General features: G+C 44.0%; 1 protein-coding gene across 1 annotated transcript; it reads left to right on the top strand.

Moving 5' to 3' along the window:
• The first annotated feature begins 16,206 nt into the window (after nt 1-16,206).
• On the top strand, nt 16,207-24,317 carry LOC115114991 (protein phosphatase 1 regulatory subunit 29-like). The gene is given in 4 exon segments (XM_029643452.2): nt 16,207-16,937; nt 17,005-17,106; nt 17,237-19,066; nt 19,068-24,317. Coding segments are annotated over 4 exon segments (2,868 nt in total). The 5' UTR covers nt 16,207-16,574; the 3' UTR covers nt 19,641-24,317.
• The last annotated feature ends 2,702 nt before the right edge of the window (nt 24,318-27,019 follow it).

Raw genomic sequence — 27,019 nt, 5'->3', positions numbered from 1 at the left:
AACAGAACTATGTCCCCATGTACACCCTCCTCTCTAACATTTAGTATAGAACAGAGCTATGTCCCCATGTACACCCTTCTCTCTAACATTTAGTATAGAACAGAACTATGTCCCCATGTACACCCTTCTCTCTAACATTTAGTATAGAACAGAACTATGTCCCCATGTACACCCTTCTCTCTAACATTTAGTATAGAACAGAACTATGTCCCCATGTACACCCTTCTCTCTAACATTTAGTATAGAACAGAACTATGTCCCCATGTACACCCTCCTCTCTAACATTTAGTATAGAACAGAACTATGTCCCCATGTACACCCTCCTCTCTAACATTTAGTATAGAACAGAACTGTGTCCCCATGTACACCCTCCTCTCTAACATTTAGTATAGAACAGAACTATGTCCCCATGTACACCCTCCCCTCTAACATTTAGTATAGAACAGAGCTATGTCCCCATGTACACCCTTCTCTCTAACATTTAGTATAGAACAGAGCTATGTCCCCATGTACACCCTCCTCTCTAACATTTAGTATAGAACAGAACTATGTCCCCATGTACACCCTCCCCTCTAACATTTAGTATAGAACAGAACTATGTCCCCATGTACACCCTTCTCTCTAACATTTAGTATAGAACAGAACTGTGTCCCCATGTACACCCTCCCCTCTAACATTTAGTATAGAACAGAACTATGTCCCCATGTACACCCTTCTCTCTAACATTTAGTATAGAACAGAACTATGTCCCCATGTACACCCTCCTCTAACATTTAGTATAGAACATAGCTATGTCCCCATGTACACCCTTCTCTCTAACATTTAGTATAGAACAGAACTATGTCCCCATGTACACCCTTCTCTCTAACATTTAGTATAGAACAGAACTGTGTCCCCATGTACACCCTTCTCTCTAACATTTAGTATAGAACATAACTATGTCCCCATGTACACCCTCCCCTCTAACATTTAGTATAGAACAGAGCTATGTCCCCATGTACAGCCTCCTCTCTAACATTTAGTATAGAACAGAACTATGTCCCCATGTACACCCTTCTCTCTAACATTTAGTATAGAACAGAGCTATGTCCCCATGTACACCCTTCTCTCTAACATTTAGTATAGAACAGAACTGTGTCCCCATGTACACCCTTCTCTCTAACATTTAGTATAGAACAGAACTATGTCCCCATGTACACCCTTCTCTATAACATTTAGTATAGAACAGAACTATGTCCCCATGTACACCCTTCTCTCTAACATTTAGTATAGAACAGAGCTATGTCCCCATGTACACCCTTCTCTCTAACATTTAGTATAGAACAGAACTGTGTCCCCATGTACACCCTTCTCTCTAACATTTAGTATAGAACAGAACTATGTCCCCATGTACACCCTTCTCTATAACATTTAGTATAGAACAGAACTATGTCCCCATGTACACCCTTCTCTCTAACATTTAGTATAGAACAGCACTATGTCCCCATGTACACCCTTCTCTCTAACATTTAGTATAGAACAGAACTATGACCCCATGTACACCCTTCTCTCTAACATTTAGTATAGAACAGAACTATGTCCCCATGTACACCCTTCTCTCTAACATTTAGTATAGAACAGAACTATGACCCCATGTACACCCTTCTCTCTAACATTTAGTATAGAACAGAACTATGTCCCCATGTACACCCTCCCCTCTAACATGTAGTATAGAACAGAACTATGTCCCCATGTACACCCTTCTCTCTAACATTTAGTATAGAACAGAACTATGTCCCCATGTACACCCTCCTCTCTAACATTTAGTATAGAACAGAACTGTGTCCCCATGTACACCCTTCTCTCTAACATTTAGTATAGAACAGAACTATGTCCCCATGTACACCCTTCTCTATAACATTTAGTATAGAACAGAACTATGTCCCCATGTACACCCTTCTCTCTAACATTTAGTATAGAACAGAACTATGTCCCCATGTACACCCTTCTCTCTAACATTTAGTATAGAACAGAACTATGTCCCCATGTACACCCTTCTCTCTAACATTTAGTATAGAACAGAGCTATGTCCCCATGTACACCCTTCTCTCTAACATTTAGTATAGAACAGAACTGTGTCCCCATGTACACCCTTCTCTCTAACATTTAGTATAGAACAGAACTATGTCCCCATGTACACCCTTCTCTATAACATTTAGTATAGAACAGAACTATGTCCCCATGTACACCCTTCTCTCTAACATTTAGTATAGAACAGAACTATGTCCCCATGTACACCCTTCTCTCTAACATTTAGTATAGAACAGAACTATGACCCCATGTACACCCTTCTCTCTAACATTTAGTATAGAACAGAACTATGTCCCCATGTACACCCTTCTCTCTAACATTTAGTATAGAACAGAACTATGACCCCATGTACACCCTTCTCTCTAACATTTAGTATAGAACAGAACTATGTCCCCATGTACACCCTCCCCTCTAACATGTAGTATAGAACAGAACTATGTCCCCATGTACACCCTTCTCTCTAACATTTAGTATAGAACAGAACTATGTCCCCATGTACACCCTCCTCTCTAACATTTAGTATAGAACAGAACTGTGTCCCCATGTACACCCTTCTCTCTAACATTTAGTATAGAACAGAAATATGTCCCCATGTACACCCTTCTCTATAACATTTAGTATAGAACAGAACTATGTCCCCATGTACACCCTTCTCTCTAACATTTAGTATAGAACAGAACTATGTCCCCATGTACACCCTTCTCTCTAACATTTAGTATAGAACAGAACTATGACCCCATGTACACCCTTCTCTCTAACATTTAGTATAGAACAGAACTATGTCCCCATGTACACCCTTCTCTCTAACATTTAGTATAGAACAGAACTATGACCCCATGTACACCCTTCTCTCTAACATTTAGTATAGAACAGAACTATGTCCCCATGTACACCCTCCCTCTAACATGTAGTATAGAACAGAACTATGTCCCCATGTACACCCTTCTCTCTAACATTTAGTATAGAACAGAACTATGTCCCCATGTACACCCTCCTCTCTAACATTTAGTATAGAACAGAACTATGTCCCCATGTACACCCTTCTCTCTAACATTTAGTATAGAACAGAACTATGTCCCCATGTACACCCTCCTCTCTAACATTTAGTATAGAACAGAACTATGTCCCCATGTACACCCTTCTCTCTAACATTTAGTATAGAACAGAACTATGTCCCCATGTACACCCTTCTCTCTAACATTTAGTATAGAACAGAACTATGTCCCCATGTACACCCTTCTCTCTAACATTTAGTATAGAACAGAACCATGTCCCCATGTACACCCTTCTCTCTAACATTTAGTATAGAACAGAGCTATGTCCCCATGTACACCCTTCTCTCTAACATTTAGTATAGAACAGAACTATGTCCCCATGTACACCCTTCTCTCTAACATTTAGTATAGAACAGAACTATGTCCCCATGTACACCCTCCCCTCTAACATGTAGTATAGAACAGAACTATGTCCCCATGTACACCCTTCTCTCTAACATTTAGTATAGAACAGAACCATGTCCCCATGTACACCCTTCTCTCTAACATTTAGTATAGAACATAACTGTGTCCCCATTTACACCCTTCTCTCTAACATTTAGTATAGAACAGAACTATGTCCCCATGTACACCCTCCTCTCTAACATTTAGTATAGAACAGAGCTATGTCCCCATGTACACCCTTCTCTCTAACATTTAGTATAGAACAGAACTATGTCCCCATGTACACCCTTCTCTCTAACATTTAGTATAGAACAGAACTATGTCCCCATGTACACCCTTCTCTCTAACATTTAGTATAGAACAGAACTATGTCCCCATGTACACCCTTCTCTCTAACATTTAGTATAGAACAGAACTATGTCCCCATGTACACCCTCCTCTCTAACATTTAGTATAGAACAGAACTATGTCCCCATGTACACCCTCCTCTCTAACATTTAGTATAGAACAGAACTGTGTCCCCATGTACACCCTCCTCTCTAACATTTAGTATAGAACAGAACTATGTCCCCATGTACACCCTCCCCTCTAACATTTAGTATAGAACAGAGCTATGTCCCCATGTACACCCTTCTCTCTAACATTTAGTATAGAACAGAGCTATGTCCCCATGTACACCCTCCTCTCTAACATTTAGTATAGAACAGAACTATGTCCCCATGTACACCCTCCCCTCTAACATTTAGTATAGAACAGAACTATGTCCCCATGTACACCCTTCTCTCTAACATGTAGTATAGAACAGAACTGTGTCCCCATGTACACCCTCCCCTCTAACATTTAGTATAGAACAGAACTATGTCCCCATGTACACCCTTCTCTCTAACATTTAGTATAGAACAGAACTATGTCCCCATGTACACCCTCCCCTCTAACATTTAGTATAGAACATAGCTATGTCCCCATGTACACCCTTCTCTCTAACATTTAGTATAGAACAGAACTATGTCCCCATGTACACCCTTCTCTCTAACATTTAGTATAGAACAGAACTGTGTCCCCATGTACACCCTTCTCTCTAACATTTAGTATAGAACAGAACTATGTCCCCATGTACACCCTCCCCTCTAACATTTAGTATAGAACAGAGCTATGTCCCCATGTACAGCCTCCTCTCTAACATTTAGTATAGAACAGAACTATGTCCCCATGTACACCCTTCTCTAACATTTAGTATAGAACAGAGCTATGTCCCCATGTACACCCTTCTCTCTAACATTTAGTATAGAACAGAACTGTGTCCCCATGTACCCCTTCTCTCTAACATTTAGTATAGAACAGAACTATGTCCCCATGTACACCCTTCTCTATAACATTTAGTATAGAACAGAACTATGTCCCCATGTACACCCTTCTCTCTAACATTTAGTATAGAACAGAGCTATGTCCCCATGTACACCCTTCTCTCTAACATTTAGTATAGAACAGAACTGTGTCCCCATGTACACCCTTCTCTCTAACATTTAGTATAGAACAGAACTATGTCCCCATGTACACCCTTCTCTATAACATTTAGTATAGAACAGAACTATGTCCCCATGTACACCCTTCTCTCTAACATTTAGTATAGAACAGCACTATGTCCCCATGTACACCCTTCTCTCTAACATTTAGTATAGAACAGAACTATGACCCCATGTACACCCTTCTCTCTAACATTTAGTATAGAACAGAACTATGTCCCCATGTACACCCTTCTCTCTAACATTTAGTATAGAACAGAACTATGACCCCATGTACACCCTTCTCTCTAACATTTAGTATAGAACAGAACTATGTCCCCATGTACACCCTCCCCTCTAACATGTAGTATAGAACAGAACTATGTCCCCATGTACACCCTTCTCTCTAACATTTAGTATAGAACAGAACTATGTCCCCATGTACACCCTCCTCTCTAACATTTAGTATAGAACAGAACTGTGTCCCCATGTACACCCTTCTCTCTAACATTTAGTATAGAACAGAACTATGTCCCCATGTACACCCTTCTCTATAACATTTAGTATAGAACAGAACTATGTCCCCATGTACACCCTTCTCTCTAACATTTAGTATAGAACAGAACTATGTCCCCATGTACACCCTTCTCTCTAACATTTAGTATAGAACAGAACTATGTCCCCATGTACACCCTTCTCTCTAACATTTAGTATAGAACAGAGCTATGTCCCCATGTACACCCTTCTCTCTAACATTTAGTATAGAACAGAACTGTGTCCCCATGTACACCCTTCTAACATTTAGTATAGAACAGAACTATGTCCCCATGTACACCCTTCTCTATAACATTTAGTATAGAACAGAACTATGTCCCCATGTACACCCTTCTCTCTAACATTTAGTATAGAACAGAACTATGTCCCCATGTACACCCTTCTCTCTAACATTTAGTATAGAACAGAACTATGACCCCATGTACACCCTTCTCTCTAACATTTAGTATAGAACAGAACTATGTCCCCATGTACACCCTTCTCTCTAACATTTAGTATAGAACAGAACTATGACCCCATGTACACCCTTCTCTCTAACATTTAGTATAGAACAGAACTATGTCCCCATGTACACCCTCCCCTCTAACATGTAGTATAGAACAGAACTATGTCCCCATGTACACCCTTCTCTCTAACATTTAGTATAGAACAGAACTATGTCCCCATGTACACCCTCCTCTCTAACATTTAGTATAGAACAGAACTGTGTCCCCATGTACACCCTTCTCTCTAACATTTAGTATAGAACAGAAATATGTCCCCATGTACACCCTTCTCTATAACATTTAGTATAGAACAGAACTATGTCCCCATGTACACCCTTCTCTCTAACATTTAGTATAGAACAGAACTATGTCCCCATGTACACCCTTCTCTCTAACATTTAGTATAGAACAGAACTATGACCCCATGTACACCCTTCTCTCTAACATTTAGTATAGAACAGAACTATGTCCCCATGTACACCCTTCTCTCTAACATTTAGTATAGAACAGAACTATGACCCCATGTACACCCTTCTCTCTAACATTTAGTATAGAACAGAACTATGTCCCCATGTACACCCTCCCCTCTAACATGTAGTATAGAACAGAACTATGTCCCCATGTACACCCTTCTCTCTAACATTTAGTATAGAACAGAACTATGTCCCCATGTACACCCTCCTCTCTAACATTTAGTATAGAACAGAACTATGTCCCCATGTACACCCTTCTCTCTAACATTTAGTATAGAACAGAACTATGTCCCCATGTACACCCTCCTCTCTAACATTTAGTATAGAACAGAACTATGTCCCCATGTACACCCTTCTCTCTAACATTTAGTATAGAACAGAACTATGTCCCCATGTACACCCTTCTCTCTAACATTTAGTATAGAACAGAACTATGTCCCCATGTACACCCTTCTCTCTAACATTTAGTATAGAACAGAACTATGTCCCCATGTACACCCTCCTCTCTAACATTTAGTATAGAACAGAACTATGTCCCCATGTACACCCTCCTCTCTAACATTTAGTATAGAACAGAACTGTGTCCCCATGTACACCCTCCTCTCTAACATTTAGTATAGAACAGAACTATGTCCCCATGTACACCCTCCCCTCTAACATTTAGTATAGAACAGAGCTATGTCCCCATGTACACCCTTCTCTCTAACATTTAGTATAGAACAGAGCTATGTCCCCATGTACACCCTCCTCTCTAACATTTAGTATAGAACAGAACTATGTCCCCATGTACACCCTCCCTCTAACATTTAGTATAGAACAGAACTATGTCCCCATGTACACCCTTCTCTCTAACATTTAGTATAGAACAGAACTGTGTCCCCATGTACACCCTCCCCTCTAACATTTAGTATAGAACAGAACTATGTCCCCATGTACACCCTTCTCTCTAACATTTAGTATAGAACAGAACTATGTCCCCATGTACACCCTCCCCTCTAACATTTAGTATAGAACATAGCTATGTCCCCATGTACACCCTTCTCTCTAACATTTAGTATAGAACAGAACTATGTCCCCATGTACACCCTTCTCTCTAACATTTAGTATAGAACAGAACTGTGTCCCCATGTACACCCTTCTCTCTAACATTTAGTATAGAACAGAACTATGTCCCCATGTACACCCTCCTCTAACATTTAGTATAGAACAGAGCTATGTCCCCATGTACACCTCCTCTCTAACATTTAGTATAGAACAGAACTATGACCCCATGTACACCCTTCTCTCTAACATTTAGTATAGAACAGAACTATGTCCCCATGTACACCCTTCTCTCTAACATTTAGTATAGAACAGAACTATGACCCCATGTACACCCTTCTCTCTAACATTTAGTATAGAACAGAACTATGTCCCCATGTACACCCTCCTCTCTAACATGTAGTATAGAACAGAACTATGTCCCCATGTACACCCTTCTCTCTAACATTTAGTATAGAACAGAACTATGTCCCCATGTACACCCTCCTCTCTAACATTTAGTATAGAACAGAACTATGTCCCCATGTACACCCTTCTCTCTAACATTTAGTATAGAACAGAACTATGTCCCCATGTACACCCTCCTCTCTAACATTTAGTATAGAACAGAACTATGTCCCCATGTACACCCTTCTCTCTAACATTTAGTATAGAACAGAACTATGTCCCCATGTACACCCTTCTCTCTAACATTTAGTATAGAACAGAACTATGTCCCCATGTACACCCTTCTCTCTAACATTTAGTATAGAACAGAACTATGTCCCCATGTACACCCTCCTCTCTAACATTTAGTATAGAACAGAACTATGTCCCCATGTACACCCTCCTCTCTAACATTTAGTATAGAACAGAACTGTGTCCCCATGTACACCCTCCTCTCTAACATTTAGTATAGAACAGAACTATGTCCCCATGTACACCCTCCCCTCTAACATTTAGTATAGAACAGAGCTATGTCCCCATGTACACCCTTCTCTCTAACATTTAGTATAGAACAGAGCTATGTCCCCATGTACACCCTCCCCTCTAACATTTAGTATAGAACAGAACTATGTCCCCATGTACACCCTTCTCTCTAACATTTAGTATAGAACAGAACTGTGTCCCCATGTACACCCTCCTCTCTAACATTTAGTATAGAACAGAACTATGTCCCCATGTACACCCTTCTCTCTAACATTTAGTATAGAACAGAACTATGTCCCCATGTACACCCTCCCCTCTAACATTTAGTATAGAACATAGCTATGTCCCCATGTACACCCTTCTCTCTAACATTTAGTATAGAACAGAACTATGTCCCCATGTACACCCTTCTCTCTAACATTTAGTATAGAACAGAACTGTGTCCCCATGTACACCCTTCTCTAACATTTAGTATAGAACAGAACTATGTCCCCATGTACACCCTAACATTTAGTATAGAACAGAGCTATGTCCCCATGTACACCCTCCTCTCTAACATTTAGTATAGAACAGAACTATGTCCCCATGTACACCCTTCTCTCTAACATTTAGTATAGAACAGAACTGTGTCCCCATGTACACCCTTCTCTCTAACATTTAGTATAGAACAGAACTATGTCCCCATGTACACCCTTCTCTATAACATTTAGTATAGAACAGAACTATGTCCCCATGTACACCCTTCTCTCTAACATTTAGTATAGAACAGAACTATGTCCCCATGTACACCCTTCTCTCTAACATTTAGTATAGAACAGAACTATGACCCCATGTACACCCTTCTCTCTAACATTTAGTATAGAACAGAACTATGTCCCCATGTACAACCTTCTCTCTAACATTTAGTATAGAACAGAACTGTGTCCCCATGTACACCCTCCTCTCTGACATGTAGTATAGAACAGAACTATGTCCCCATGTACACCCTTCTCTCTAACATTTAGTATAGAACAGAACTGTGTCCCCATGTACACCCTTCTCTCTAACATTTAGTATAGAACAGAACTGTGTCCCCATGTACACCCTTCTCTCTAACATTTAGTATAGAACAGAACTATGTCCCCATGTACACCCTCCCCTCTAACATTTAGTATAGAACAGAACTATGTCCCCATGTACACCCTTCTCTCTAACATTTAGTATAGAACAGAACTATGTCCCCATGTACACCCTTCTCTCTAACATTTAGTATAGAAAAGAACTGTGTCCCCATTTACACCCTCCTCTCTTTCTCTCTTTCCTCTTTCAGTTTATCCTCCCCCTTTTCTGTGTTTTATTTCTCACTCGTTTTCCTTCCATCTCTCTGTTTTCCCTCTTTGTCTCTGCTTCTTCTCACATTCTCTCTATGTTTTTCTCTTTATTCCTTTTCTTTTATCATTCTATTTAAAAGAACGTCATCCAGACGTTAAATCGCTGCAGCTTAGTGGCCTGGGGAAATGTGCTGTGTGTGTCTGTGTGTGTGTCTGTGTTAGCGTGCGTGTGCGTGCGTGTACAGACGTAAACACCACGTAGAGACACTGTATGTCTGTCAGCGCTCTGACTGAAGGAGATGAGGGGATAAGTGCAACTTGTTGGACACAGTGCTACGGAGAGATTGTACAATGGAAATGTTCAATTGACTGTGCTCTATGTACAGCTGATGTGAATTAGAAGCATCTCTGAACAGCCGAGTACAATGCATGACCTATCTGCTGTACTGTTGAATGTGTTTACAGACTTCATACTGCCATTCTCAGAGATGTCCTTGGGCAGCTCACCTAACAGAGGAGGTATAGGGAGGAGGGAGGCAGGAAGAACATCCAGTGTACAGGCTGTCTTGTTTGCCGCCAGTCCTGTTGGCTCCACAACTTTTCTTTAATGAATCACTTAACCAACCTTTTCATCAAAATATCTTTATCTAAGTGAAAGGATTGAATTGTTTGAATTGCGTCAACTTTTACTGGGCTTTTACTGGGCTGTGTTGTGACAAGGTAAGGGTGGTGTACAGAAGATACCAAGTCCATAAAATGGCAAGAACAGCTCAAATAAGCAAAGAGAAACGACAGTCCCATAATTACTTTAAGACATGAATGGTCAGTCAATCTGGAAAATTTCAAGAACTTTGAAGGTTTCTTCAAGTGCAGTCGCAAAAACCATCAAGCGCTATGATGAAACTGGCTTTCATGAGGACCGCCACAGGAAAGGAAGACCCAGAGTTACCTTTGCTGCAGAGGATAAGTTCATTAGAGTTACCAGCCTCATAAATTGCAGCCCAAAGAAATACTTCACAGTGTTCAAGTAACAGACATCAACTGTTCAGAGAAGACTGTGTGAATCAGGCCTTCATTGTCAAATTGCTGCAAAGAAACCACTACTAAAGGACACCAATAAGAAGAAGAGACTTGCTTGGGCCAAGGAACATCAGCAATGGACATCATTTGTAAAATATGTATTTTAACTATGCAAGTCAGTTAGGAACATATTCCTATTACATTGATGGCCTACCGGGGGAACACTGGGTTAACTGCCTTGTTCAGATGGAACAAGCAAGTCTCTTGCAGATTTACTACCTTGTCCGCTCGGGGATTCAATCCAGCAACCTTCCAATTACTGGCCCAACACTCCAATCACTAGGCTACCTACCTCCTGACATTAAACCAGTGGAAATCTGTCCTTTGGTCTGATGAGTCCAAATGTGAGATTTTTGGTTAGAACCATGTGTCTTTGTGAGACGCAGAGTAGGTGAACGGATGATCTCCGGATGTGTGGTTCCCACGGTGAAGCATGGAGGAGGAGGTGTTATGGTGTGGGGGTGCTTTGCTGGTGACACTGTCAGTGATTTATTTAGAATTCAAGGCACACTTAACCAGCATGGCTACCACAGCATTCTGCAGCGATACGCCATCCCATCTGGTTTGCTCTTAGTGGGAATATCATTTGTTTTTCAGCAGGACAATGACCCTAAACACACCTCCAGACTGTGTAAGGGCAATTTGACCAAGAAGGAGAGTCATGGAGTGCTGCATCAGATTACCTCCACAATCGCCCAACCTCAACCCAATTGAGATGGTTTGGGATGAGTTGGACCGCAGAGTGAAGGAAAAGCAGCCAACAAGTGATCAGCACATGCGGGAACTCCTTCAAGACGGTTGGAAAAGCATTCCAGGTGAAGCTGGTTGAGAGAATGCCAATAGTGTGCAAAGCTGTCATCAATGCAAAGGGTGGCTACTTTGAAGAATCTCTAATATAAAATATATTTTGATTTGTTGAACACTTTTTTGTTTCTACATGATTCCATATGTTTTATTTCATAGTGTTGATGTCCTCACTATTATTCTACAATGTAGAAATATAAAAAAATAAAGAAAAACCCTTGAATGTGTAGGTGTGTACGAACTCATTCAATGGTACTGAACTACATGACAAAACTGAACTACATGACAAATAGTCTGGTTCCTTGTCAATAACTATGACCCAGAGTTTGTCTAATCCAGATGACATGGTCAGAATAACCTTCTGTCCCCATTAGTCGTACAGTACATGGGGCCTGACAGTGATAGTCTCACTTCTGATTACCATTCAGGAAGAGGAACAACACTTCATCATGGTGGCAGCTAATGAACCCAGTGAGACAGGGATCTGACACTTATTCCCTCTCTGTCCCCCTCTGTTTTCATAACCACTAATTGGAGCTGTCAATCACATCTGGTCTCCATGACAACCGAGGGAGAACCAATGGGATGGGTGTTGTTGAATAACCCAGATATAAAGCATGAATTATACAGGGGGACTTAGACTGATAATCAGTTGAGTGTGTTTTCTTTATGTGGCTGGATATTTGATGTGTGTCTATGAGAGATGTGAGTAGAACACAGAGAATACAATGGTAAGGAAAGATGCCAACTGTGCAGAATGTGGAATGTACTTGCGATCTCAAACATGAGTAACTTCATGACTTTGTGACTCCTGTCCGAGTAGCAAACCTAGATAAACACACTAGATAAAAAGGAGGTTTCTTGGCTATTCTTGCAGCGTCTATTTTAGTGATGTTCAGAAGTAGAAGTGGGCCAGCCAAGACAGCCAGCCACCCACCTGTGACCTACCTGTTACCTCAAACGTATTTGTGATGTGACCCACATGTACATGTAACTGCCAAAATAAAGGAAACACCAACATAAAGTGTCTTAATAGGGTGTTGGGCCACAACGAGCCAGAACTGCTTCAATGCACCTTGGCATGGAGTCTACAAGTGTCTGGAACTGTATTGGAGGGATGCAACACCTTTTAATCCATGATAAATTCCAAATGTGTTGTTTTGTTGATGGTGGTGTTGATAAGTTTTCAATTGGGTTGAGATCTGGTGACTGAGACAGTCATGGCATATGGTTTACATCGTTTTCATGCTCATAAACCATTCAGTGACCACTCAGGCCCTGATGATGGGGGCATTGTCATATAATTGATACAGGTCTCCCCATCTCCATTACCTACCTTGTCCTAACTATATACCCCCATTTTCCTCTCACCCCTCCTCTTGTGTTCCCTATATGGAGCACTAAATGGGATCAGCTCTCGTGTGGAACAGAGAGAGAGAGAGAGAGAGAGAGAGAGAGAGAGAGAGAGAACGGTCTTGATGCACATAGTACATGCTAAATAGGCTAAATAGGCTACAACCTTTGACTACACTAGCATGAGACATCCCCTAGAGGGAATGTTCCAGTGGCAACAGCCCACAACTCTAATCAGTATGAGGTGTTGATGATGAATTGTATCCTAAGTGCTTTGGGTCTTCCCATTTTCAGCAGTAATCAGTGGGAAATTGGACCAGATACTTGGCTCTCACCATTGGGGAATACTGACTAGAATAAACTGGAATGAGTTCCAATTCTCCATCAGAATCATTGGAATAGAGAAATGAGAACAGTGGAAGTAGGACAGTTCCATAATTCTCTGGTTCCATGGAGAGAGAGAGAGCTTTCTGACTGTCAGCTGTAGCGAGAGGAAGACATTGTCTGTCACAACACACAACTTTTCATCATGGCTTGTATAACTATGTATCTAGCTTTCAAATGACATGCAGATTGAATAGAGAGCCGATGGTGAAGGATTGTATGATGTGACTGGAGAGCCTATAGAAAGAGGAACTGACTGTCATCGGTACAGTCAGTACGGTGGTGTGTGTGTGTGTGTGTGTGTGTGTGTGTGTGTGTGTGTGTGTGTGTGTGTGTGTGTGTGTGTGTGTGTGTGTGTGTGTGTGTGTGTGTGTGTGTGTGTGTGTGTGTGTGTGTGTGTGTGTGTGTACCTGCATGCATACCAGTGTGTGTGTATAAGTATGTTTACGTATATGTGTCTAATAATGTGACAGGTGAGTCAACAGGGAGAGATCGAGAAGTCTCGGAGGTTGAGGTGATTAATGTAGCGTGGCGTGTGTGAAACACCTCTACAGAGACTGACAGGGACAAGATAGATGGGTGTCAGGGTGAGATGGAGGGCCTCCTGCAGGGGGCTCTCCTACCTAGGGATCCAGGAAGTGCAGACACAGGAGTGGTGGGACTAGGAGCTTTCTCACAGCGTGAATAGTTTAACATGATGAGGACAAATGAAAGTCAGGGACAGAAACTTTGTCTGAGTGGATGGCACCCTGTGGAGAGGAAGGTTGTCTCTTCATCCTGAGCTCAGTTTCTTTCTTTCATTGCTCCCAACCTTTCTCCCTACATTCTCTCCTTTCTTTCCGCCTTCCTTCCTTCCTTCCTTCCTTCCTTCCTTCCTTCCTTCCTTCCTTCCTTCCTTCCTTCCATCCTCCCTTACTTCCTATTTTCTTTCCATCCTACCATCCTTTATTCTTTCCATCACTCCTCCCTTATTTTAAATGAAGGGAAGAGGGCTTTTTAACTTTGTGTGCCATTTGAATGTCATTTATACACTCAACACATATTTGAATGTCATTTATACACTCAACACATATTTGAATGTCATTTATACACTCAACACATATTTGAATGTCATTTATACACTCAACACATATTTGAATGATCCTTTTAATCACATACACTACATACTAGCGATGGAGAAAAAATGGATACAGTTACATATCGGAATTATTATTTTTGACAATATATGGTATCGTTTTGGCAATATATGGTATCGTTTTGACAATATATGGTATCGTTTTGACAATATATGGTATCGTTTTGACAATATATGGTATCGTTTTGACAATATGGCAATGTTATTTTTGCGCTGGATGAGTGAACCTGCACCAACAATATGTTCTCCATCTTCTATTCAATAGACCATTTGTTTTCAGCACTTTTATTAAAACTCGTTTTCCACATGCCTCTTTCTGGTCCCTCTGCAGCAGATAGATGGTGAGCAATATGTTTAGACCATGGAATCGTAATAAAATCACAGTATTGAATCACAATGCATCGTGAGAAACGTGGGACACGCAATATATATCGTATCGTCACCTAAGGATCGTGATAATATTGTATCGTGAGGTCCCTGGCTATTCCCAACCCTAATACATCAGTGGAGGCTGCTGAGGGGAGGACGGCTCATAATAATGGCTGGAATGGATTCAATGGAATGGTATCAACCACATAAAACACCTGGTTTACATGTGGTTGATACCAGTCCATTGACTCCATTCCAGTTGTTATGAGCCGTCCTCCTCAGCAGCCTCCACTGTAATACATACATGTATATATTTTCCCCATCAAATCATGGGCCACCATGACATACATTATCTTTACAAGAGAACGTGTTACCTAGAATAGATTCCATTAGGGATCTTCCTAGAGAAGATTCCTGGGGATTACGGTGGAGAGACTGTATGAAGTGTCACTTGCCAGGATTAGGATGTAATCCAGAATTAATCCACGACGGAGAAATAAACCTTGAGTGTCACAGTGGCACAAGATTTAAGATGCACAGATATCAGCGCCGAGGCCAGAATGATGCATGTTTGTGAATGAACATCATGTTTTCATGGGCTAGGTTTCTGTGTTGAGGTTTTATGCAGGGCACTTTATTTCCAAGTGCTGTCTTCTGGTCGCACATGATGGTCATGAATACGCATCTGTTCTGTTTGCAGAGAGTGGCTGTCAGAGAGAAAGGGGTCATGCTGGTGTGTGTTAAACAGTGCATTTTTCGACTCCCATTCAGGATGTGTTTTCATCTATAAACTGGATGTTGTATTGCTTTTTGAGGAATGAGGACGTGTGCTTTTCTAGAATCGTCTCCTTAATCATAGTGCCACTTGAGATCAGAGTTTTCTAAAATTGCCCCTGATTTTATAGCTGTCCCATGTGATTAGGTTTTTTATACAGATGTAGGATCTTAATTTGAGCCAGTTTGCTAATCCTGCATCAACAGGAAATGTGAATTATTATGTGGATTAAATTAATGGACATTTTTGTAGGGGTTGAAACATTTTGGGGAAAATCAAGTCTAAAATTTCAAAGTGAAAATTACAAACTTCAGAAACCTTAAACCTCAAATACGTTACACGTTTAACATTTCCAGGAAAGTTATCCTGAAACAGGGTGATCAAATTAAGACTCTCCATCTGTATGCAACACTGGTGTTTTGTGTTCTATGTTGTTTGGTTCATTCCATGTTATTATTGTTATGTGCCTCTCTATTGTTGCCTCATGGTATTCCTCTCCTCTCTTCCACAGACTCACGTCTCTCCAGCGGATCCTGCTACTTCCTATCAGATCAATCAACAAGACTTCCTGTCGGAGAGATTATGAGGAATAGCTGTTTCACTCCCCACGGCAGTCCAACAGGAAGTGAAAAGACATGGGGACTCTGCTAATCACCATGACAACCATACAGCTGTGACTGACTGTGTGAGGCCCCTCCCTCTTTTTCTACACCCAAGCTAAACCCATTCTCCCCTTTCTGAGGACAATCTAGCTACGTCAGTCCATCCCACACGCTCTTTCTCCTTTAAACTCAACCTCGCTTTCCCTTATTTCAATCCCACGTTTCCTCCATCTTAACAAAACCTCCCTCTTCATTCGTCCTCCTCCTCCTTCTCTTCCCTCCATCATCATGCTCAGCAGGCTTCACACTCACTCCTCCTCTTCCTCTCCATCTACCCCCACCCTCCTCATCCTTCCCTCTCTCCTCCTCTTCCTCCACCTTTCGGGCCTGGTCTGGGGGGACTGCTGGCTGATCGAGGGGGACAAGGGCTACGTGTGGCTAGCCATCTGCAGCCAGAACCAGCCTCCATATGAGACCATCCCCCAGCACATCAATAACACGGTCCACGACCTGAGGCTCAACGAGAACAAGCTCAAAATGATCCCCTATACCTCCATGTACCGCTTCACCAACCTCACGGACCTCAACCTCACCAAGAACGAGATCTCCTACATCGAGGACGGGGCCTTCGCTCAACAGGCCAACCTACAGGTACACTGGGTGGGTGGGTTGATTGATTGATTTAATCTTAACGTAATCCTTTCTGGTTCTCTCCTAGGTTCTCCAGCTGGGCTACAACAAACTGACCAACCTGACAGAAGCCATGATGAGGGGCCTGGGCCGGCTGCAGTGCCTCTTCCTCCAGCACAACCTCATTGAGGTGTGACATTGGTCGATTTTGGTTTTGTTCTACTATTTGCTAAAGATAAGTTGATATTATTCTGTATGTACAAAATTATTCAGATTTTTTTTAAATATATTGCTTTCTGTCTCTGTATGTTCTCATCAAGGTCATTGGCAATAATGCATTGGATGAGTGCCTCAGTCTCAACAGCATTGACCTGTCGTCCAATAAGCTGGCCCGCCTCGACCCCTCCACCTTTACCATTTTGAATCGCCTCATGGTGTGTGAGCTGGCTGGGAACCCCTTCCATTGTGGCTGTGACTTGTACAACTTCCTCACCTGGCTGGAGGCCTTCAATAACGTCACACACACCTACGACCGGCTCCAGTGCGAGACCCCCAGGGAGATGTTTGGCTACCCACTCCTGAGTCCCATCGCTTCCGGCCACGCCGGGCACAACGCTCGGACGATTCTGTCCTCTGTCTGCCGGGATGGGGTCTTCATCCCCGGGATGACGTCTCTCCCGCCAGACTCAGATTCCTCCGGAATGGGCCCGGACATGTTTGACCGCGTGGGTCCATACCACCAACCCACCACCTCGTCTTCCTCCACGGAGCACAGCTTCAGCCCCAGCATCAAGCTCCACCACGTGTCCCTCTTCACGGCCTCTATCATGGTCCAGATCCCCAGACCTTACAGCAAGATGTACATCCTGGTGCAGTACAATAACACCTTTGTCTCTGATGTCATGAACCTGAAGCTCAAGAAGGAGATGATCACACTGAACAAGCTCAAGCCACACACCAACTATACCTTCTGCGTGGCCTCCATCCGGACCTCCCAGCGCTACAACCACACCTGTCTCCAGTTCTCCACCCGAGCCCAGAACCCTGACGACATGCCGCCAACACCTTCCACCACCACCCACTACATAATGACCATCGTGGGCTGCCTCATCGGGATGCTCTGCATCCTGGGCCTCATCTACTATTGTCTGAGGAAGAAGAGGAGGCATGAGGAGAAGCAAAAGTCCATCTGTGTGAAGAAGACGATTCTAGAAATGAGGTATGGTCCGGAGGTGGCGGCGGCCGTGGGGAACGACCCGTCTGCGGTGCAGAAGCTCCAGGAGCAGGCCCAGGGTCAGGGCCACCACCAGTACCAGCACCACACGCACGGGGGCAAGCTACCAATGTCTGCCTCCTCCTCAGGCATGCTTCACTCCGCCAACACCTCTTCCTCCAGACTCTCCTCCATCCCTCAGGATAAGATGCCCACCGCCTTCTCTGAGGCCATGCTGACCAGCAAAGGCAACTACATGGATGTGAGGACGGAGGGGGTGATGAGAGATGGAGGGATGGGAGGAGGACAGGGAGGGATGAAGGATGAGGATCTAAGAGAAGAGGACGGGACGGACGTGGGGGAGGATTCGGACGATGACGGGCGAGGCTCGGCCTCAGAGATCTCCACCATCGCCATGGAGGTGGATAAGGTCAACCAGATCATCAATAACTGCATCGACGCCCTGAAGCTGGACTCTGTCATGGCCGCCTCCTCCACTGCCTCTTCCGCCACCACCACCACCTCCTACCCCACCTCCCCTCCACCCACCTGCACCTCCTCCTTGACCCGTGGCCTCATCCCTCTTTCCCCCGGCATCACTGAGACCTGCCCGGGCCTGCCCTCCCCTACCACCAAGATCCCCCCTCCACCGCCGCTCCCCTTCTCCGTCCCTCTCTCAGAGCGTCCAGGGATCAGTGGCGGGGGGTTTGTGTCGCCGCCCTACCGGCCGCCTCCCCCTGCGTCCGCTGTGCGCCCCGTCGTGAGGCAGATGAGCGCTGACGCTGCGGTGGTGATCAGTGCCGTGAAGAAGCAGTGCAGCACCTCGTCCTGCAACTCCATGGGACGTGACCGGGAACGAGGGACCGGAGGAGGAGGCCGGGTCTACAGCCTGGACATCCACGAGCCCCGCAGCCCGGACCCCTGCCAGCAGTACCCAGGGGGAGAGAGGCAGCCCCGCGGGGTGTGGAGAGCCCCTGGAGCGGCTGCCTCTGGTGGGGAGCGGCGGGGGAGGAGGTGGGGGTGGTGGGTGTGGTAGTGGAGGTGGTGGTGGTGGTGTTGATGGTATTACCAACCAGCATCACCAGCACCACCAGCAGCAGCAGCAGCAGCAGGGGCAGGGACAGGAACAGCAGGAGGACTACCACTGCTCAGAGCACCGCCACTCCGTCCCAGCTCTGTACTACGAGGGCTCCCACCAGGGCTCGCCGCACCAGAGGGCCTCCTTCCTCAAGCCCCTGACCCGCTCCCGCCGTGACGCCGCCTCCTACTCACAGCTCTCGCCCTCCCGCCACCAAAACTACTCTGGGTACTCCTCCAGCCCTGAGTATTCCTCTGAGAGCTCTCTGAGGATCTGGGAGAGGTTCCGGCCCTACAGGAAGGGCCAGAGGGATGAGTCATGCTACGTCACGGCCGGGAACGCCTTAAGGAAGAAGGTGCAGTTTGCCAAAGGGGAGGACCTCCACGACATCCTCGACTACTGGAAGGGCGTGTCAGCCCAGCAGAAGCTGTGAAAGGAAGACAGGAAGTGAGAGTGAGATATTGTGGGAAATTGAGTTTTGAGTAATGGGTCTCTTGTTGATCCCGGTGAACTGCCAATTTGAGATACCAGCCGAAAGAAAAGAGAGAAAATAAAATGAATGAGGGTGGTGAAAGAGTTAAGTTGAGTCTGACTCATTTACAGTAGGTTTCATTGATCAGTGTCAAAACATGTTATCATCAGCAGGACCAGAGCTGAGAGAGATGACAGTACAGCAGGGTCATTGTGGACTGTAGGACTACTTCTGGAACCTGCTCATCGTCTTTACAGTTATAATTAGAGACAGGGAGCCCAGGCCAACCATCCAATCAGTATTCAGTGAACACTTCATGTGGAATTCACCTGTTGGAGTGTCATTCTCTGTGCCACACTTTCATCTGTGTGTAGAGACCGGAAATCAGATGACGTAACGCCTGTTTGTTTCTGCATTGAGTGTATGCGTGTGTCATCGAGTGTACTGTATGTGTGTGTGTCAGTGTTTTTGTGTGTGTGTGTATGAGTCAGTCTAAACTCCTACACATGTTTTTGGGCGCATGTAGGGCGCGGAGATAATGTCTGTGTTGGTGAGACAGAAACACAGTGAGATAATATACAGAGAGAGAGAGAGAGAGAGAGAGAGAATGAGAGAGAGAGAGAGAGAGAGAGAGAGAGAGAATGAGAGAGAGAGAGAATGAGAGAGAGAGAGAATGAGAGAGAGAGAGAGAGAGAGAGAGAGAGAGAGAGAGAGAGCAATACAAAGGGGGAAACATGGTGATTGTGAACAGAGCTGTCAAGCAGTCTCTCCCTCCTATCCCTCAGATCATCCATGCTATTGGATGGTGCACAAACATTTGCATTTCAATAGTGGCTGTCACAGTCACAGCAAGCTGGGAGGAATAAAAAGGAAAAACTGAAAACACTCAGGGAGGCTTTACGGTGTGACGATGCAGGCTTTTGTTGTGTCTCAAATGCCACCCTATTCCCTAAACAGTGCACTACTTTTGACCAGGGCCTATGGGGAATAGGCTGCTCTTTGTGACACAGACGTTGGGTCTTCAGTCAGCCATAGCACAGGACTAGCCAACCAGGCAGGCAGGGTAATGCACTGTGATACAGGCCAGACGTAACCTCCTGTGAAGATAGGGAATTGACACAGCAGTGTAAAACAGTAGCCCCGCCCCTGGAGCAGAGACATGTCGCTAGGAGCTCCAGGGAGGAGGATCAGGTATCTGGTCCTACATGTTGATCTATGATCAGACATTTAACCTGGACCCTGTGAATGGGACTCAGATTGTGAACAGCTGTATTGTTGTTATCGGTGTCTTGGGTAGCGGTCGTTGTGACTTACTAGGTTCTGTAGACAGATAAAGAGAGAGATGGAGAGACTGTAAAACACAGAGATAAAAAAAGAGAGTAAGAAAAGAGAAGGGAGAGAGATACATTCTGCGTATTGTGCATATTCATGTCAGCAGATGAATGTGGGTCAACAGAGCTAAAATACAGACAATGTGCATCATTTGATGTGAGCACTTTGTGTGCTGCTGGCAATCCTTTTGTCGAGATGAATGTGGCTTAAAACGTCCATGCCACGTTTAATAATGTGATCAAAAATGGATCGTGGTCTTTAACTGGTGACCCACTTCACACAGGTTCACCCACACAGTTCCCCTGTACAGCAGTTCTAGCTCAAGAGAATAATACCCCTCTTATTTCATAACAACTGAAGGAGGGGCGGAGTGAGGAGGTACACCTTTAATTAACACCAACACCTCTTTCTGGATATTAACACCATGAGCGTCCACTTTAATTAGACACACTAATTAGCAATTAAACAATACTGTGTCATGGGGAGGTTGTGTACGTGTGTGTGTGTGTGTGTGCACGCACGCTGGTGTGTGTGTGTGTATAGGGTCGGTCAATATGCAGCAGTGGGTTGTGTGTAGAGTGCTTAAGCTAATTGAATTAGATCTGCCTGCCTGGCTCGAGAGTTGATTAGGAGTCTGTGAGATTGGAATATTGACAGGCAACTGTGGAGAAATGCATAAACAAGGAGAGAACAGCTCATATCCAGCTACACACAGACACACACAGAGAGAGAGAGAGAGAGAGAGAGAGAGGGTACATTCACCTACACACAGACACACACAGAGAGAGAGAGAGACAGAGAGCGAGAGAGAGAGAGGGTACATTCACCTAGTCCACTTTAATGCATGACCCAGCTTTTAACCTTTTCAGTAGAGTGACCTGTGTGTATTAATCCTATAGGAGGCAGTCTGTCATTGTAACAGCTGGCTGCGTATGAAGGACCAGTGTTGGGAAGTAGTGAACTACATGTAGTCTAACTAGTAATGTAACTACATTTTGCAGTAACTTGATGGTAGCTGAGTTCAATTACAATCTTAGTAGTGTTTTCAGAAGTTCTTTATTTTTCTGAGGTCTGGCTAGCTACTGGAACTACACACTACTTTTTTTTTGCAAAAAGTAGGAAAAAAAATGATATGGCATCAGACCTGCCTAATTCTCACTTGAGACATAGTTTTTGTGTTTAATAGGATAAATGACACATTCTGTTAACATCTAACTACAGAGCGATCTGTTCTTGCTATTTGTATTCTATGACATTTCAAATGTACATATCATTTTTCATGGAGTAGTTTGGATGCAGTGAACTGCTTTTTAAAAGTAACTTTAGTTCAGTAAACTATGAACTCTTTCTTAAGGGCAGCTTTAGTGTAGTTTAACTTCTTCCAGTGTGCAGTAATTGGTAGCTTGGAAAGGTTTTCAGAGCAGCTTCCCCAACACTGTGAAGGACACACTGACAGGTAGGAGTCACACCTCTCTAGAGACATGGGAAGCAGGGGATATACTGTGCTGTAGTCCCCCAGGTTAGATGGACCCATATGATTTACTATGACTTACAGCATTTTAGTGCATTGAATGAACTCTCCAGAGGTGATGGATTTGATTTAAAATAGGGGTTAATGGGGTATGTTTCTATCAATAGCAACAGTGTTGTAGTGTGATGTAAGGTGGTAGCCAAGGAGATACTTTTCATAAGGAGAAAATGTTCCGAAAGTGAATTTCAGCCTCCCTCTCTCTCTTTCTCTTTCTTTCGCTTATTCACCCTCTGTGTCCTCTTGTATGAGTGTTCACTGTTCCACACTACACACACACACACACACACACACACACACACACACACACACACACACACACACACACACACACACACACACACACACACACACACACACACACACACACACACACGCCCCTAAGCGCCTGGGCCTAATGGGAATGTGGCTTCAGTGGTGTGTAGCGATTGAACACGACATCTCTGCATGGGCTTCAGCAGAATAACACCTGTCCCCCTTTATCCAAGGAGAAAAGCTGGAAATTACCTTCCTCTGAGAGTTGGATTGTATTAGCTCTCCTCCTGCACAAGATTTGTTTCACTCCCTCCTTTTCCACTTTCTCTTCCTTTCTCTTTTTTCCCCAAATATTTTATCTTGTTTCTCCTGCGCTTGTTTGTGATGAAATGATGCATGTTGAATACAAACCAGTCTGTGGGTGAGAGTGGTTAAAATGAGTAAATGTTATATAAATGTTACCTGGATGTTACAAGGGGTGTTTTTTTTCGGTTCCCTCAGCTCTCTCTGTTTGAAGTAGTGTTGGGTTATGATTGGTTTATCCTGCGAGACTGATCCGAGGTCAAAGGTCATATTCCATACAGATCCATAGTGCCGCCATTTTGGTTTTCCATTGGAACCGACAAGGTCCTGGAAGGAAAGAGTCACAATGCCAGCTCTCTCAGTGAAAGAGGAGAGAGGAAATCTCACTGGATTTACACAACTCTTTCCAGACTCTCCAGTCTTCCTGAAGGAAACAGCTACAACAAACAAACAATTATGGGGATTTAAAAGTACGATACCCACTGATCTCCTCTCTGAGACACTCCACCTGAAAACTCTACAGAGGAACTGCTATGCTACCGGAGGCTAACTGTGACTGACTCTGCCCTTCACCATTCACACACAGAGGGATTCTCAAGGAACCTGGCGAGAACGTTTAAAAACACTCGGAAAGGTGACTTTTTTGTCATTTTGGCTCCAAATCCCTGAACTCCTAATGTAAGTTTACAGACATTGACACGTGTGAGAAAGTGTCCTGCCCCTTCAAAAAGACTCAGATGGTTGACAAAGCTGTGAAAGGATTTGTATCTGTACAAACCAGAGCCCAGACATACAACCATTACAACTGCCACCATTTTGAGTGTGTTTGAAGTACAATGTAACAAAAAAAGATGTTTGGTTTGGTTGTTTCATACTACAGTTTCATACGTTTCAGATGTTTTTATGACTCAATTTGCCATTGGTTTGTTTTCTATTCTAAATTGTCAACTGTTTGACTCAATTTGCCATTGATGAGTTATTCTATCTAAATAGGATGTATGAATCCCTAGGAGGAGTAAGACTGAAGCTCATTCAACTGCTCTCCTGCTCAAGGACCTGCCTCGATCATCACACATCGTTTCCACAACATTCCCAGAGTGCTTCTGTCACGTCATAGCAGCGTTTGCCCATTTGTTAAATGGTCCTTTAGCCAAATACAGTGGCAATTCTATTTGTATTTTGTAATAATAAAGAATAACCCAGTGGGGGCTCTTCTCTCGGCTTGCTTGCACTACGTTGTTTTTACGAGAGCTCTTTTAATGATTTTACTCTCATGTAGCCTATGCCTCTCAATCCGTCATTTCAAAGCTATTTTGATGAAATTCTTTCAACTCTGCATACCAAGGAGGGTCTTGGGTCAAAACTAGTGCACTACATTGTGAATAAGGTGCACAATATAGTGAATAGGTTGCCATTTGAGACAACCAGATATACTAATCTTCCTCCACTAGGTTGTCAGGAATGGTCAAAGTTTTCCATTCTAAAATAACTTCTGTTGTCTGTTTAAATAATACATGGTTTCCCTGCTAACTCCCAGCAAACGGTGTAATGGTTGCGGTTTAGACGAGCTGTTGTGTTAAGTGGCCTTTGTTCAGGCTTATGGGATTTTTAGCAGAACAGAGCTGTGTTTGGGGGCGTATTGGGGGGTAGAGGTTGGGAACACCAGGGGTTAGGCTGGATGCTGGATATAGAACACGAAGCGTAGAGGTTGGGAACACCAGGAGTTAGGCTGGATGCTGGATATAGAACACGGAGCGTAGAGGTTGGGAACACCAGGGGTTAGGCTGGATGCTGGATATAGAACACGAAGCGTAGAGGTTGGGAACACCAGGGGTTAGGCTGGATGCTGGATATAGAACACGAAGCGTAGAGGTTGGGAACACCAGGGGTTAGGCTGGATGCTGGATATAGAACACGGAAGACTGTATTCTATAGCACTGACCTGAAGTAGTTAAGAGTACATTGGTGGCCTACATGGAGCCTTTGGGCTTGGTTAGTTTTCCAGACCAGGTTGGAGTGTATACCTTGTACCCAGTGCACTGTACCTGGGGGGACTCGGTGCACCACAACAATTCAAAAAAGCATGGCATCCCCACTTGGGCGCCCCAATAAGCATTAAACATATAAACATTGATTGGATCGACAATTTCTATAGTACTCACAAGAGTCACTGCCTAAAAACAATGAGTCTGAAGCCTAATCTCAGTTAGCTACTGTATTCCTCCATCTTTGTTGTTGAGTCCTCGTTGCCTCAGCAGAGCCCTGGCTTTTAACAGTGTTATATTCTAATTCTGTTAGGGTTGGGTCTATCTATCTTAGCTCTATGTGTGAAAGATCACACTATGTACATAGAGTTGGTAATACCTACTTATCCCCCTTTATACTTTCCATGAGGCCCTGTTTCTGACATCTAAAGCCCCCCTGGAGACGGACTCTGGCCCCTTGGAGACGGAGTCTACGTCCCAAATGGCACCCTATTCCCTATATCGTGCACTACTTTTGACCAGGTTTCATAGGGCTCTTGTCAAAAGTAGTGCACTATGTAGGGGAAATGTTGCCATTTGGGATGCAGACAGACAGACAGACAGACAGACAGACAGACAGACAGACAGATATCAACAGCTATTCAGGCGGCCATGACATCAATGCTTTATGTTGGATGCTATGCTTCATGACATGGTGGAACAGTGTGAGTATTTGAAGAGTTTCCCATCTCTCAGAGAATGGGTTGAAAGGCCCAGTGATGTCTCTAGTTGTGCCCCAGCGGCCCTCTCTCTTCACACGGATGGACTGTGTGCAGACTACAGATGGACTGTGTGCAGACTACAGATGGACTGTGTGTGCAGACTGCAGATGGACTGTGTGTGCAGACTGCAGATGGACTGTGTGTGTAGACTACAGATGGACTGTGTGTGTAGACTACAGATGGACTGTGTGTGCAGACTGCAGATGGACTGTGTGTGTAGACTACAGACAACAGATAATGAAGATAAGTCCATGGCTCTCTAATCGTGCTGTTGACTTTGATCAGTGATCGCCTACCTCAACGCTGTATGGAACAGAAGGTTACTGACCTGTGGCTGTAGTGGAGCAGAGAGGAAGGGGGAAAGAGAGAGAGACGGGTTGTAGCAGACACTGACTATATAGATGCTGCATAGAAGAAAAGAGCAAGAGGGATGGACAGAAAGAGAGGGCAGAGGCTAGTGACAGGCTAGCTGTATGGAAGGAAAGAGCAAGAGGGATGGACAGAAAGAGAGGGCAGAGGCTAGTGACAGGCTAGCTGTATGGAAGGAAAGAGCAAGAGGGATGGACAGAAAGAGAGGGCAGAGGCTAGTGACAGGCTAGCTGTATGGAAGGAAAGAGCAAGAGGGATGGACAGAAAGAGAGGGCAGAGGCTAGTGACAGGCTAGCTGTATGGAAGGAAAGAGCAAGAGGGATGGACAGAAAGAGAGGGCAGAGGTTAGTGACAGGCTAGCTGTATGGAAGGAAAGAGCAAGAGGGATGGACAGAAAGAGAGGGCAGAGGCTAGTGACAGGCTAGCTGTATGGAAGGAAAGAGCAAGAGGGATGGACAGAAAGAGAGGGCAGAGGCTAGTGACAGGCTAGCTGTATGGAAGGAAAGGAAGCTATCTGAGGAGAGAGACAGAGGAGTGAAGTGAGAAGGATGACAAAAAGAAAGACTAACAGCAGAGCCGGAATGTATCGATGGAAAAGAAGCTATAGGAAGCTAAGAGACCATTTCTTCTTGATCTGAAAATGTGGCCCGGAGGCTCCATATGGAGGGTGTGACACAATGACAGAGTCTCCAGAGGAATGCAGAGAGGCCAAATTGAGCTCTGTACCGTATTGCCGTGTGCCTCTCAAATTTTTGTAAGAATGCAGAGGGCTCAGTATAGCTCCGCATTGACATGATTGGTTGACGG

This window comes from Oncorhynchus nerka, unplaced genomic scaffold, assembly GCF_034236695.1.
Source record: "Oncorhynchus nerka isolate Pitt River unplaced genomic scaffold, Oner_Uvic_2.0 unplaced_scaffold_1248, whole genome shotgun sequence".
In the NCBI taxonomy this organism is placed as follows: Eukaryota; Metazoa; Chordata; class Actinopteri; order Salmoniformes; family Salmonidae; genus Oncorhynchus; species Oncorhynchus nerka.
Note: the sequence above shows the minus strand (reverse complement) of the source record. Positions and strands in the feature narration are given on the sequence as shown.